The 16,457-nt window shown below is 29.7% G+C and overlaps 1 protein-coding gene across 1 annotated transcript; it reads left to right on the top strand.

Moving 5' to 3' along the window:
• The first annotated feature begins 4,231 nt into the window (after window positions 1–4,231).
• On the top strand, window positions 4,232–8,100 carry LOC100572584 (deformed epidermal autoregulatory factor 1 homolog). The gene is made up of 8 exons (XM_003240619.4): window positions 4,232–4,836; window positions 5,971–6,084; window positions 6,154–6,318; window positions 6,399–6,644; window positions 6,718–6,975; window positions 7,335–7,468; window positions 7,538–7,619; window positions 7,683–8,100. The coding sequence occupies exons 1-8, from the start codon at window positions 4,462–4,464 to the stop codon at window positions 7,839–7,841; spliced, it is 1,533 nt and encodes a 510-aa protein (XP_003240667.1). The 5' UTR covers window positions 4,232–4,461; the 3' UTR covers window positions 7,842–8,100.
• Window positions 8,101–16,457: the final 8,357 nt, after the last annotated feature.

Below are 16,457 nucleotides of genomic sequence, written 5' to 3' on the forward strand. Positions count from 1 at the left end.
AAAACGGGAATTTTACGCAAAATCTGTTTTCGAGAAAATCGATTTTGGTTTTTGGTGTAACTTTAAAAAAACGACCGTGGATGCATGAAATTTTGACTGAATGTTTACATTCCATTTTCTATACACGATAAAATATTCAAAATATTTTGACTTATTTTGAGCTCTTTACGGACATTGTCAGTTTTCATTTTTTTTTTAGTTTTTTTTCTAAAAATATCAATAAAATTTTATTTGTTGAGTAAAAAAGCTTGAAAATTTAATAGAAGGCTCCTAGTATATTGTTTCAAAGGCAGATGAAAAATATTAAAAATCGTTGGTCATAGTTTTTTTTTTATAAGCATTTAAAGTTCAAAAAATGACAAAATATGGAAAAATCACGAAAATTTGCAAATTATTTCGTGTTAGAAATTCATAAAAATTTTTTTTTTAAATCTAAGATACGAAAATGTAATACAAGATTCCTTATAAGATTATCTACCTTTATCAAACAAAAAATATCTATAAGAAAGTCAAATTAAATTTTTATGATCATTTGAAATTCAAATTTTTACAACACTGGATATTCACTCCATTTCTCATGTAGCGATTTCCTTATTTTGTTGTAATTGAAAAACGAATAACTGCAGATACATGAAAATTTTACTGAATGTTAATATTAGCATTTCCTATATACCATACAATTTTGAAAATATTTTGACTCTTTTTGGGCTGTTTACGGACATTGAAAGTTTTCAATTTTTTTAGTTTTTTTTTTCTATAAATATCAATAAAGTTTTATCTGTTGGGCCAAAAAAATGAATTTGAAACGCTCATAAAAATTTAATTTGAGTTTCTTATAGACATTTTTTTTTTGATAAAGGTAGATTATCCTATAAGGAATCCTGTATTACATTTTAAAATCTTAGTTCTAAAAAGAAAAAATTGTACGAATTATAAACTCAACAAAATTAGGTAATTTTTCCATATTTTGTCAATTTTTGAACTTTAAATGTTAATAAAAAAAAAACTGTGACTAAGGATTTTTAATATTTTTCAAATGTCATTGTAACAATATAGTAGGAGCCTTGTATTAAATTTTCAAGTATTTTTACTCAACAAATAAAGTTTTATTGACATTCATAGAAAAAAAAACTAATGAAATTGGAAACTGAAATTGTCCGTAAACAGCTCAAAATAAATCAAAATATTTTGAAAATTTTATCATGTATAGAAAATGGAAATATAAACAACTAATGAAAATTTCATGTATCTACAGTCATTCGTTTTTAAGTTACACCAAAAACCAAAATCAATTTTCTCGAAAACAGATTTTGCGTAAAAATTCCCGTTTTTCCTTAATTTGTCTTTTGTTTTTCACGGCGCTTTTGAAAACTATTGGCAAATTTCAAATTTTGACCTCCCGAATGCACCAACCAGATTCACTTTCCCATCAAACAAGATACTGTTGAAGAAAATCGAAGCAGTTTTACCGCCTCAAACCGTGATGACAGACACAAAAATAAAAAATAAAAAAATAAAAAAACACACATCATTGTAAAATCAATACATTCATCGTTCCACTCAGAATCTAAAATTGGAAACTGAAAATGTCCCTAACAGTTCAAAACAAATCAAAATATGTTGAAAATTTTATCATGGATAGAAAACGGAAATATAATTATATCGTTTTGAAAATCTTAAGTAATTAACTATTATTATTATCAATAACATAAGACCGTGGTTATTACTATTATTAGTAATTACTTATTACGCTATAATCATGAATATGTAGAGAAGATCTTCTCTACATCGTGTCTACATAATGTATGGTTTGCGTTAAATTGTATCCATTTTTTATGGTCACGTACTCACGTCGTCCAGAAGATACACTTCTTGTCGGTTTCACCAACGATGGGGGGCACCCAAAAATAAACATTTATAAAAAGTATTATAAGTATTAAAATTATATTTTAAAATTACTAAATATATTTTCATGTAACCTATCTAGTTATTTATTTATCTGATGAAAGGAATATTGTTTTCTATTCCTAATAAAAAAGTAAAACTGATTTAATTATTATCAGATCATAAAGCTAATTTCAAAATTTGGGGGTCATATTCCCAAACCTTAATCTATTTTTTTTGTGGGTGTTGGGGTGCAGTAACCCCTCCCCTGGATATGTCATTGTTGTGCATTACCTGCGGATGAGGTCTGGACACGATACGAAAAAATTGCATACACAAACTTGCAACCCTGGTCTACCACTGCAACATATGGCTGTGACAATTTAAGGTTTACAACTGACTCAAAGCAAACACCAATTTTACATCAATGGATTTTGAAATCATAAAGTTGGTGAAGTGAATAGGTAATGCTCTTTTAAAAATAAGAGATTATATTCCTACCATCTGAATTGTGTTGTCTAACCAACCAATTTGCAAAATTGAATTTTTAAGATTCTTTTATGATACTCTGGTCTTATTGTTTTAATATTTAAATAATTATTTCCAGTTGTTTTAAAAAACTTTTTACATTATTTACTACTTGTTTGTGTAATTAGGATATTATTATGTATTGAAAAAAAAAATTGTTTAATTCAACAGTAATATAATATAATATATTATTACCATTTGTAACTTTTAACTGTTAAAAAAATGATTATATATATTTTTTTTATTATATAAATGATACAGTTACAATAAGTATTTATTAGTATTTATTATAAGTAATTATTTAATTAACCCCATTAAGCAGAACTTGTGGCGAGGTAAATGAGTTAGTATACAATAAAAAAATCTATATAATATTTAAATTTACAATATTTATAAAACTTATATCCTAAATAGTATACCATTATACAGTTAAAGTTCAAGTAACAACCAATTTACAATAGTTTTTTTCTTGAATTCATAATTATTTTTATTTACATTATTATAAAAAACACAAATATACCGTGTACAAAGTTTCTGTTGGTAACTGGTAAGAGTTTATTTAGTTTGAACAATTTGCAAATAACAGATCTTAATCTCATAACCACATTTTCAATACAAAATTTCCACCTAAGATTCCAGTCCAAAATTTCACCTAAATGTTTTACTATTGATACCCTACTTATTTTTTAGAAATTACATAATTTAAAATTTAAATCTCGAGCGTTACAAGAGTGAATAATAATATCATTGAACGGTATGTACGTACTAAAAATTGAGAAAGCAATGAATACACTTTTTCTTATATTCAAATTCAGTTTATTATTATTCAGTTCTTTATAGACAGTATTTACACCAACAGTCGTTTTCTGATGAACGTCTTCCCATAAGCTTCTGAAAAAAGAAGGCAGGTGTCATCTACATAGGTTATAACTTGACCTTCAATACATATGTTACAGGTTATTTATACATAAAATTAATAATGTAGGTCCCAAGAACCTGCCTTGAGGTACCAATCCGTAATTTATTTCACCCTCGATGCTATGAACGCTATTTATTGATACTACTTGTTTTCACTTTTTTAGATAGCTTTTGAACCACATAAAACTTTGATTAGATATTCCAAAACTTGGCAAAATTTTCAGAAGTTCATCATGATTTACAGTGTCAAAAGCTTTCGCTAGATCTAAGAAAACTGCAATTACTTTTTTGTTATTGTCTAATTCGTTATATAAAAATTTGGACGTCACATAGAGAGCCCCAGTCGTAAACCAAATTGATTATTTGATAATTATTCATTCGCTTCTAAGATAGTCCACCTTTACGTGTTTTTTCGAAAATTGTTGAGTTGTTGCAAAGCATAGATATCGGTCTACCTACAGCTCGTCACATTTTCTTTATCAACTGCAAGTGGTTTACAATTGCGAGTTTTTATTGTTATATTAAAAAAGGATTACACTATTTAGAATAAATTATAGAATCAGGACTTGTATTTTTAGATGAAATATTTAAACTAATGCAGTAGGTAAACATTATTTAAGTGGTAAATAACAACAACAATCAAGATTTTCAAGGAAGAAATTTGAGTTCAAGAAGTTACATGACGTGCAATATACAAGCGATACGTATCGGACCCGTATCAGACTTCGATATGAGCCGGTACGTAACTATTCCATACCGATACGTATCAAATTTTTCTTCTTGAAAATCTTCCACAACTACAATTTTGGGGGAAATGATAAGGATTGTCGTCTATAGTATTTGATAATATTATGCGACGGTTAAATTGATAACGTGATAACGGTGATCACGGAGCGTCGAGCGGACTCGTCGTCGTCGTCGTCGACGCAGGTGTTTCTCATCGACCGCGTCCGGTTTTGCACGCGCAGCGATCGGACTAGAAGCTCCGTAGTACGCGGTACGTGTTCTACGAATCGGACGCGAAAAAACAATCGATCGTTCGTTACCGGTTTGGCAGTAAAACGATAAATATCGCGCGACTTTTATCTTGCGTTGTCTCAGATCGAGAAAAATATATTTTATTATAATATTATGTCAGTGATTGACGGCGGCGGTTACGCGAACGACCAACACCAACACCTGCAGCAGGGACGACAACAACTTCGACTGGAAGCGGCGACGGTGAACGAACGTGGCGGTGGTGGTGGCCGGCAGCCGGAAAAGGTCGCCGAACAGACGGACATGGCCGAGATCTATACGAGGGCCACCGAAGTCGTAGTCGTCACCGCCGCCGACGCGTTTAAAGAAAATCGCTGCGGACCCCCGCCGTCGGCCGCCACGTACGCCACGGCTGCAGCCGAACACGTCGCGTCGTCTCAAGTACAGGTGTCTTCCACACCCGTCAGGCAGTTCATTAACGCGTCGGGCGCTGGCGCGTTAAACGTTATTTCGGCCGACTCGTTGCAGGTATGTGATCGACAACGTTGACGCGGGCGGACTCTGACGTACCGCCCTCAACGTTTTGGATTTCGTATAATTTTTTATGCTGTCACGATGTGACGCGATCGTTGTCTATAATATTTTGTCCGTTTTTTTCCCGCTAAGTAGGTAATTATTGTTCATCGTTAAAATACTTCTTTTGCTAACACATTTAATCAAGTTTTTGGACTCACAGAACTATGCGCTGTCACTGATAATAATGTTTCACTTGGGCCAAAATGTAACACTAAACAGTTTTCAGGTATTTATTACTGCACGGGTTTTCAATAGCATTAAGAGTAATCAACATTCACGAGTTTTGGGAATATTTTGTAAGATTATGTACTGTTGTGTAGCTAATAATACCGTCGAGACACTTTTTAATTTTTGGAATCTTTTTCTAGGGTTAACATATTTTATTTGACAATACAGGGAAAACATTCTTTTAAATATAAAATTATTAATCTGTGGCTGATGTGTTGGCTGTCTTGAATTACATTATTGGGACACCGGGACGTATGACAACCCTACAGTATTTCCTATCGACCAATCGATAAAATAAACATACTTTTTATAAAAAAATTAATTACCATAAAATTACAGATTGTTATATATAATATAATCTGTGATAAAATTAATTTTTTTATTATCACTTTATTATAGATGAACTTGACACATTGACGGACAATGAGGATTATAAATAAATATAAAAAGCATGCCTAAATTAATCATATTTATTAATCGATTTTATAAAAGAAACAATCAGTACTTTTTAAAATTACATTTGCTTTATTTTGTCAGTGATCAATATCACTTTATGATTTATATGGACAGTAGACTCGATCTCTCATATGATACCATTGAACAAACCACTGCTGTAGCAGTAGTGTTTGTTTTTGGTTGGTTTTTGGCCCAGTGGCGTAAACTCGGCAACTTGCTAGATCTTTCTGAGCTTGGGAACCTGTCTAAATTTAGGCAATTTTTATATATTATATAATTTTATATAATTTTAATTATTTTATATAATTATATATTTTTTTATCTTTACTATTATAGTGATTGTTATAGTGTGAAATTGTATAACCATGACTTAAGTTATTGAACTTGTATTTTTGATTTCAGCTTTCGGAATCAAAAGATTTCAAACATCTCTTGTGCAAGGATAACAGTTGTTTAAATTATGATACACGCACTCAAGTTGATGGTGATACCTGGCAAACTGTAGTTCGAGCTGAAGTAATTAAAATTTTAAAACTCCTTGGTATTCACAACTGAACATTTACTAATACAATTTAATCTATTAAGGATGTCACTTTCAAAACTGCCCATATTGTTCTTGGACCAGATAACTTGACGACTAATAATGTTCACAAAGAAGAGATTGACCAAAATGTATCATCCCCAAATTCAGCACCTTGTTATTCATATACCGAAGCTGCCAAGTTGCCAGTATTACCAGTACGATGCAAAGTAAGGATATATTTTAATATATCTATTACCTACATTAATACTAGAGTTGTTGTCATAATTTTTCATCATGTCTGAAGTAGACCACCAACGGAGAGCTGCATAAAAAAAAATTTGGTTCTGGCTGTCGAGGCAAGAGTATTAAGTTTAGAGACCAATGGTACACACCTAGTGAATTTGAAGCCCTTTGTGGGAGGGCTTCTAGTAAGGACTGGAAAAGAAGTATACGATTTGGTGGCCGTAGCTTGCAAACATTAATATACGATGGAGTTTTATTACCACATGCTATGAGTTGTACATGTGCAGCCTGTTGTGATGACGAATCTGCTGTAAGTATAATATTATTCTTGCTCATTGGTATTTATTATGAGATGTTTATGATGGTTGTATATGTTGTTTTAGACTGGCCCCGTGTTACTGTTTACTCCATACAAACGAATACGTACCAAAAAACATTCGTCTAGTCATTCAAAAAAGAAAAAAATTGATGATGGAATAACTGATGAAGATAGTCGTTATAGCAGTATAGGTATATCATTAGACAATGTTGATATCGACATAAAAAATGAAGAATCCATACTAGAGACGAGTGATATTTCTCAAGCAGAAATTGTTCAGTCAAATGATTCAATAGAAAATATGTTTAAAAAGTTAGAAAATGTAAGATTTTTTTCAATTATATTTCAATTAAATTGTGATTAAGGGAACAGATTATTATTTAAATAAATATTCTTATCGAGTTATAAAAATAAATATTTCTCTAAAATGTGTACAAAAAACATAATTGTATGGGGGCTATTAAAATTACACAATTATTATTGTGTTTTGAGTCTTAAAATTGTTTACCCTATTACAATTATGGTTTTATAAATATATGTATGTATGTATATTTTTTTAGTGCTTTTATTGAATTAGTAAAACATTTAAACTTTCCTTATAAAAATCTGTTCCATACTAAATCAATCATGTAATAATGTATAATTAGTATCATAAATATTTATATTTCATTTGCAATTAAGATGTCATCGAGAATGATTAAAATGGTTCACCATTTTCGTAACTCTATGCGTGTTGCTAAGTACGAATGGAGTACGGAAAAACAGGAGTTGTTAGCAGAACTTAGGAGGGCCAATGAGAATTCTATAGAAAATAGGTAATTATTAATTTATAATGTTTGTCACATTGTTGATTTTATAAACTGGTGTTAATTTATTTCTCATAGGAATAATTTTGACGTGGAGACAATTTCAAGTGTGGCGGCTGGATTACAGCCAAGGAATGATGTTATACCAGATGTTAAAAAGGTAGAACACACATACTTGGTTATATATTATTCTTTGCAATACAATTTTTTTTTTTTTTTTTAGTGCGCCAATTGCAATAGAGATGCAATTGTAGAATGTTCATTGTGTCAACGTACACCATATTGCTCTACGTTTTGTCAAAGTAAAGACTGGATCAATCATCAAGTGGTATGTGACAACTCGCAGGGGGGCATTATGGTCATTGTTCAAACTCAAGAATGAATCATATTTTAGATTCTTCAAGTTATTTCTAATCAGTTTTCCAATTTCTTATATTTTTTTTTTTTTACAAGTTACATAGTTTAGACTAGTAATTTTAACCTTCATAGAGTGGAATGTATATTAAAGATAAGTGAATGTTATCGTTTCTCAACAAAAAATAGTTTAAAGTTACAAATGTATTCATATTTTTTATTTTAAAACTGTTGTAAACACAATATCAAGTGGAATGATTATTACATAAACATTATTTTATAATCAACGACTGATAATATAATTTCAAATATAACATACTTTATTTGAAATTATGAAGATATTCCTACAATAATTTTTTCATAATTTGTTAAGAAAATTTGTTGTAAAACCTAATCTGTGGTTAAGAGAATACTCTGTGAATAAAATATGTTACTCTAATAAATATTATATTATTAGATGCATTAGTTCTGTTAGTATAATGGATGGTTTTTTGAATTCAATGATATAATATCATTGTATATATCATAGATATAATATACTTATCTATGGTATTATAATAAATTTCAAATTAATCATATCACAATATTCATTACCTAGATACTTATAACTTTAGAAGTGTCAAGTAAGTGCCTACGAATAATATTATACAATCACAAAAAAATAACTAAAATAGTTATTCTAGGTTTTTAATATGTAATTTCGTCCAAATTTTAACTTACAATGACTATAAAAATAAACTGTGTAAGTGTATTTTTAGATTTTTGGTAACAGAATTAATTACTTACGTGGTATCTTGTTTTAAATTTTCAATCCTTAGATATAAAAGTTGAACATTTTATACATTTTTATCTACAAAATAATTATCAATTTTAAGTTTGATACATTTTGTCAAAATTTGAACTTCAAATGCTTATAAAAAAAACTATGCCCATGTATTTTTCCACTGCTATTGTAACAATATATCAGGAGCCTTGTATTACATTTTCAAGCTTTTTTAGCTTTTTTAGCTTTTTTACTAATTTTAGAGAGAATAATAACTGCAATTCGCCTTCTACTTCAACTTTAGCACCGACCTACAGTACATTATATTGTGATTGAAGATAGTGAAAATTTATAAATTTAAAAAATACTCTTAGTATTTACAAAAATAAAATAAAAATACCTATATATTTTATGTTCATAAACAATTTTAGTGGGAATAATAACTGCGATTTTGTGTATTTTCAGTACAATTTATGGCAGTAGCCGATAGCGAAATCTCGTAAGTTAGATAAATTAGTATCTTTATTTTTAAATAACGATAACGAATATAAAACTTTCCCAGTGAGTGTAACACAACACCAATTGAAGAAATTTTCAATTTTAGTAGGCTCATTACGATTTGGATATTTCAGATATAATACATCCCATCAACTCAAATCCACGATATAAAGTATCAACAGTGCGCGTGTTTATCGATAAATTTTTAGAAAAGTCGAGTTTTACCACATTTACGTCGCGTTGGTATTACTATATACAGGCCCTAAATACATGCGGCGAAAAGTTCGATTTTTTACATGTTTTTTTTTGATTCAATAAACTGCGTTATTATATTATATTATATTTCACTGCCTTTTGTCCTTTTGCCCACTCGGTCACGCCGTGGATTCCTTATATTGGTATTTATATATTTGATTGATTTGACATAAATTTACACGATATAGGCACTGTACCTATCGTTCTGTAGGTAGTCACATGTATATATTATTATAATAAATAAACGTATAAATATTAATATTAATTATATAATAAAATATCCTAGCTCGATTCGAGTCGACTATACTGTAGGTTAGGTTAGGTTAGTATGTTTAATCACGTTCGGAGTCATAGATTTTCGTTATTTACCTTTCATTATCACTTCCACCTTATCATATTTAATGAAAATTTTCGGATTTTTTTTAAAATTCTTGTTTTACCGCCTTTACAGAATTTGTACGACCCCGTTCGGATTTTATTAGCGTTCCCCTCTAAATTTATAGGCCGCCTGCGGCCGTTCATCCTTAGCGACGAGTCCCGACACCCGAGGTGGATTGACGTCGTGGAGAGTATAGAGAGAAGTGTTTTGAATTTTTTTTCACGTAATTTATTACTCAATTCTGCTCTTTTGGTGACAGTAATGAACACTGTCTGCGATTCGACGAAGTCGGATAGCCTACCCCTATTACTACGGCGAACGTCATTTGAGGTGACTGACCTGCTAGACTCCAAATAATAGCAGCGGCTATATGATTTTTTTACGGGATTTCGAATTTCCGGCGGCGTTTTCGAAAATACTCTGTCAAAGACTTTGTCCACCACGCCGCGACCTAGCCTGCTCGAACTACCACGTCCTACCGCAGTGGTCCTAACCTTATCACAGTTTCTTGTCACCAGACCTCCACATCACCCATACACTGAGTCGGCTCAAGACCGACGACCGGACAACGAGACCACTGCAGCTTCCGACATCGACAACACTCGGGGCAAACACCGGGGGGGGGTCTCCCCCAACGACGCTCGGAGAGCTAGTATAGGTATAAATTGAAAACTATTTTGTCTGAATTAACCCCGTAAGTCTTAAATCGTGGTCCGGAGTTAGGTACCTACCCCATTTTACGATAAAGAAGATTAATAGTGTTTATGAATTATGGATTAATGGATTATACAATGTATAAATAATTGGCACAACTCGTGCTTAGTCCATGTTTTTTTGTTTTAAATGCTTGCTGTAATGGATGGTGTTAAATTTGAATTCAATGATATAATATAATTGCATAAGAAAAACGATTCTGAGCTAAAACGGTCAGTCAGCCTATGATATTACCAAGTATATTTGATGATATTATTGTGAACAAAGAAATTTATATATTTACCTATTTATGTGAAACTATGTTTTAAATTGTCTATCCTTAGATATAAAAGTTGAACATTTTATGAATTTTCAGCTACAAAATAATTATTCAATTTTAAATTTGATAAATGTTGTCAAAATTCGATCTTTAAATGCTTATAAAAAAAAATTGTGCCTATGTATTTTTAATATATTTCAACTGCTATTGTAACAATATACCAGGAGCCTTGTATTACATTTTTACTGTTACATACCATATTCAAGAACAATAACTCTAGAACACAGTAAAAATACTCAAAAACCACATATCCATAATCGAGAAATAGGAAAATGTAATTTTCTAAAAAAAAAAAATGAAATTAGATATTAAGCTTAAAGTTGAGATGGAAAATAAACTTAACTTAACTGAGCTAAAAATTTACAATATTTTTAACTCATAATTAATGACTTTAGTATTTTGATTTACACAAACATTTATCAAGACGTTGAACACTGTATAAAAATTAGATTATTATAATATATAATTATAAAAAAAATTACCAAAATCGAAAAAGAGCCACTGAATCAGTATTAATTTCTATCTGGTTCCGCATGCTATGAAAATAATATTAACTTAACTGCACGACATTGATAATTAACTATAAAATGTAAAGTTGCAACGGTTCGGTAAAATACGATTGAGGACGTTACACGGTTAAGAATGTTATTATTGGTGACACCATTGAGAACGCTCGATATTTATTTTTTTTGTCCAACATTGCCAAATTGAATTGAATCGATAATCATAACCATTATGGTTTAAATATAAAAGGTTATTGCATATAGCCCATATTGTTATCAAACAAAAATAAAATGGCAGCGTAAGGGTACGGTCCATATCATATTATAGCCAGTATAATAGTTCGTCCCCTTATACTGCCATTTTAATTCCTTAACGTGATAAAATAATATAGTGGGGGTACTATTTCAATAACCTTCTCAGTTTAAGCCATGATTCCAATATCCATATCTCTATATTAGAACTTCAAGTTGTACGTGAAAACTGCAAACGAAAAGCCGTAGATTGCATTTCAACAAATCCAATAATATAATACACACTGAACTTTTAACGGACAATTATTTGACTCTATGTCATAAAGACAGTGGCATGTTTACAGGGGGGGGGTATGGGGCATAGATCCCCTCTTGACCTTTTTTTTGTAAAGTTAAGCTTACTTATTTTCTGTATTTCTCAATATGATACTACTTTAAAGTTTTAAGTAGGTATATCTGTTTTCTAAATGTTCTAGCCGTGGTAATTTGACCGCTTTAATATAGGTACTATACGCCACTATAGTCGTTCGCGGCATATATATCGGAAAATAAAAACACATACCTCTATAGTGGTATGATATACTGTACTTTTGAATTTTCTGCGAATTATTTTTCATGCAAGAGTGTTTATGATAAACCCGATAAATGGTCGGTAAATAAAACAAAATTACCACAGAGACTGTAGATTTACCATAGGGCATGGGTTTATTTTTAGTGACTGAAAAAATTGTATTCACCTCTGGGTTACATGCTTTAGATGTTTGTGATAAAGAGTTTTATCCAAATATTCATGAACTTTTGAAAATATTTTGTACTTTAACTGTATCAACTGCTATACACCTGAACGATGAATTTCAAGTTTTTATTAAGAGGATGTGATACCCGCATGTGTTGTCTCCGTCTTACACACGTACGACATAGCAAATGTTCGTTCAGCAGATTCAATTGTGTTCTGTTAGTTTTTATATTAGAGTGAATTGATCTATTATCAAATTTAAAGGTAAGATTATTATCTAGGGCCCCACGTAGGCTTTTTTTGATATTATTAGTTTTAAGTAAGTTATGCCCTTTTTAAAAGTGTACATTTTAAAATGATCATAACTCACTTAAAAATAATAAAATTAATAAAAGCCTACGTGGGGCCCTAAATAATAATATTTCCTTTAAATTTGATAATAGGATTCACTCTATAGATTCACACTAATATCAAAACTAACAACACACTATTGAATCTGCTGAACAAAAATTTGGTATCAATTTTCCTATCTAATATTGAATAATAACTATAAATTAAATAGTAATAATTATATACTTTGTTTATTATAACCAGCTATTATTTCACCACCACCCTCCCCCCCCTATCAAAATTTCTAAATACGTCAGTGCATAAAGACTATTTACTACACTTAGAAAAACCATGTACACCGAATGAAGAAAAAATTATACACCATGTCCCAAGTCACTCAACGAAACATTAACTCAACTTAAGAAAAATCAAAATGAAAACAGTTTAATGTGTAAAGGTCAACAATTTATTCACGTACCTGACAATCAACTGATGTTTAATTAAAACAGGTGCGGATCTAGAACATATTTACGGGGGGGGGGGGGCATATTAAATAAAATTCCAGTCTAAGTCTGATAAAAACATTGTACATACCATGTAAGCTAATAGACAAATATTATTATTTAAATCCCAGTTTATCAGTACAATAAAATATATAAAATTATTAGATAATTAATAATAATAATAATTAATAATAAAATATAACAAATATTAAAAATATTAAAAAATGGTCACAGAATAAAATCCTTTCGTCTTTTAAATAATTAGATAAGTAATATAAATTGTTTAATTAATAATGATACGTTATATATAATAAATAATAATTTATAATAAAATATAATAAATATTAAAAAATGATCACAGAACAAAATCCATTCGTCTTTTAGATTTGGCAAATTCGTCAATTACTTCTTCACAGTCAATACTAATATTTCTATAACAATTAAGTAATGCAAGTCCATTAAGCGTTGTCGGATATCTGATCGCAGCCAAGTTTTTAGTCGGCGAAGAGAAGAAAAATTCGTTCCGCAGTTGCTGAAGTGGCTGGTAATGTCAGGAGTATAAGAAAACAATTATAAATAATTGGAAAGGTTTCGGAATCACATCTTTCAAAAGCTTCTAATGATGTTTTTGGAATTTCTTTTTCATTTGTCCAATATGTACCTATGCCATAATTGAAGCTCTCCTTCGAAATATTTTTTTACGAGGTCTTCCGATAAGTTCAAATTAATAGATATTAATTCACAAAATTGTGCCATCATATTATTAATTTTATTTTGGATTTCTTTTTGGTTATTAAAAACGTCTTTATTATGAATAAACGTTGGCAAAATTATATCTAAATCAAACACTGACACTGATTTTTTATCGAATCTGTACTCAAGGTCGATAATTAAGTCATCTAAAAATGGAATAAACAAAACGATACGAAAATAATCTTCTGGATTTTTAGTTGGTGGATTAGCTCTTTTAGTCATTTGTTTTGTTATTCTTGGGATTTTAATATCGTCGAAAATTCCTATTTTTCCAAGCATTGTTTACTATTATTAAAAATTAAATTAAAATTTTCAACGCTGTTTTTCCGTTTTTCTTTTAAAACACTAAGTACATTATTTATTAATGTAGAAGCCGAAAATTTATCTTGACTTTTTGATTGCAAAATTCTACTTATTGGTGCAGTTATTGAAAACATATCGGACATAAGATTTAATGTTAAAATAAATTCCGCACTTGACAATGATTTTATTAGAATAGACGCTTTTGAGGACGTTCAAGATCGTTCCATCAGATATTTTATCTAATGCTTCAATAATTAAAACCAAATTCGAAGAAAACTGCATAATGGAATCATGTTTTTCGACCCACCTAGTTTCACATAAAGACTTTAATGAACTATTTAAAATATTTTTTAAAACAAAATTTTTTTTTGCTGAAGTATTGAAAAAACTTACTACTTCTTTAATAATTCCAAATGCATTTCTAACAAATGTTTGTTTACAACCTTTCATTATTGATAAATTTAGAGCATGACTAAAACATGAACATTTTACAGCAAATTTCATTTGAGATTGTAATAATTTAATTGCACCGCATTTTTCAGATTGCATCACAGAACACCCATCTGTAGTTATTCCTACACAATTATGAAAAACGAACGATGAAAACGGATACGGCCGAAACGCTATCGGCAAAACAATACATTTTATCGGCTGCCGAAAATAGATATAATAGAAAATCCACCAGTCTACGGTGGGGGGGGGGGCATGGCCCCTTGGCACCCCCCTTGGATCCGCGCCTGAATTAAAATTATGAGTGTTTATTAATTGAAATACAAATTAAATATCTTAAAATGTGGCCTGATCGATGAAAAAAAAGTGACTTTTAGACCAATAAGCTAGAAAAAACTGGAAGAATTTGGTTTGACAGATTTTAATTTTGAAAACGGATGATGATTGATCAACAAGTTTACTAGGGAATGATCGAGGCGATTTTGAGTATTTTTTTTTCAGCTGTTATATCCAAGAATAAAAATACGATATTTTTATATTTATACTATTCATTATGACACTAACAATAATTGGAATATTCAAAATCGCCTCGATACGTAATTTATACGTATATATTATATTGAAAAACATTATAACAAACAAAATTAATGTTTAGATTGGTCAAATCTACATTAGTTTTGACTTTTGACGAAACTGACTGCAGCCCACTTAATAGTTTCGCCACCGCCGTGCTGAACAGTGTATATTAAAATATATGTAGCACAAACCGCAACTGAAAACAGAAAAGTAAATAATATTTAATTTTATTATATAATTATGTGATTAAATATGTAATTTAAATGCGATAAAATCGAAAATTTTCGTTGAACGCATATTTATACACAAATAAATTATAATATTACGATGCATGGAAATAAATTTGTGTTGAATAAATGAGCGTGGGAAACAATAGATTTTTTTATTTTTATTATCTTACGGGTGAAATACTTAATGTAGGAATTTTTGTAATTTTTTCAAAAAATCGGGAAACGTCGAAATATTAATATATTATATCGTAACAGATGTTTACAAACATTATACATTTTATATGAATCTTAAATTTTTCTATCCCAAAAAATAAATTCAATCCACTACTATTATCTTATAAGTTTAAATTTATGTATACCGGATATTAGTGTACACGATAAGTAGTCAAAATAGTGCTTCGATTTTCAACTTCAATATCTTGTTCGATGGGAAAGTGAATCTAAGATATGAAAATGTATTACAAGATTCCACATAATATTGTCTACCTTTGTGAAAAAAAAAAACGTCTACAAGAAAGTCAAATTAAATTTTTATGAGCGTTTGAAATTCATATTTTTACAACATTTGATATTCGCTCGATTTCTCATGTGACGATTTTCTTATTTTATTGTAATTAAAAAACGAATGACTGTAGATACTTAAAAATTTCACTGATTGTTTATATTACCATTTTCTATACACGATAAAATTTTGAAAATTATTTGACTCTTTTTGAGCTGTTTACGGACATTGTCAGTTTTCAAATTTTTATTTCTATAAATATCAATAAAGTTTTATCTGTTGGGCCAAAAAGTGTAAAAATGTAATACAAGGCTCCTGGTATATTGTTACAATAGCAGTTGAAATATATTAAAAATACATAGGCAAAATTTTTTTTTATAAGCATTTAAAGATCGAATTTTGACAACATTTATCAAATTTAAAATTGAATAATATTTTGTAGCTGAAAATTCATAAAATGTTCAACTTTTATATCTAAGGATAGACAATTTAAAACATAGTTCCACATAAATAGGTAAATATATAAATTTCTTTGTTCACAATAATATCATCAAATATACTTGGTAATATCATAGGCT

This window comes from Acyrthosiphon pisum, chromosome X, assembly GCF_005508785.2.
Source record: "Acyrthosiphon pisum isolate AL4f chromosome X, pea_aphid_22Mar2018_4r6ur, whole genome shotgun sequence".
Taxonomy (NCBI): domain Eukaryota; kingdom Metazoa; phylum Arthropoda; class Insecta; order Hemiptera; family Aphididae; genus Acyrthosiphon; species Acyrthosiphon pisum.

What these genes read in the sequence shown, in the direction of transcription:
- LOC100572584 (XM_003240619.4), top strand. Translation starts at nt 4,462, where the DNA reads ATGTCAGTGATTGACGGCGGCGGTTACGCGAACGACCAACACCAACAC. An exon ending in TTTCGGCCGACTCGTTGCAG is followed by an intron (nt 4,837 to 5,970) that starts GTATGTGATCGA and finishes TTTTGATTTCAG; the next exon opens with CTTTCGGAATCAAAAGATTT. An exon ending in GTTGTGATGACGAATCTGCT is followed by an intron (nt 6,645 to 6,717) that starts GTAAGTATAATA and finishes ATGTTGTTTTAG; the next exon opens with ACTGGCCCCGTGTTACTGTT.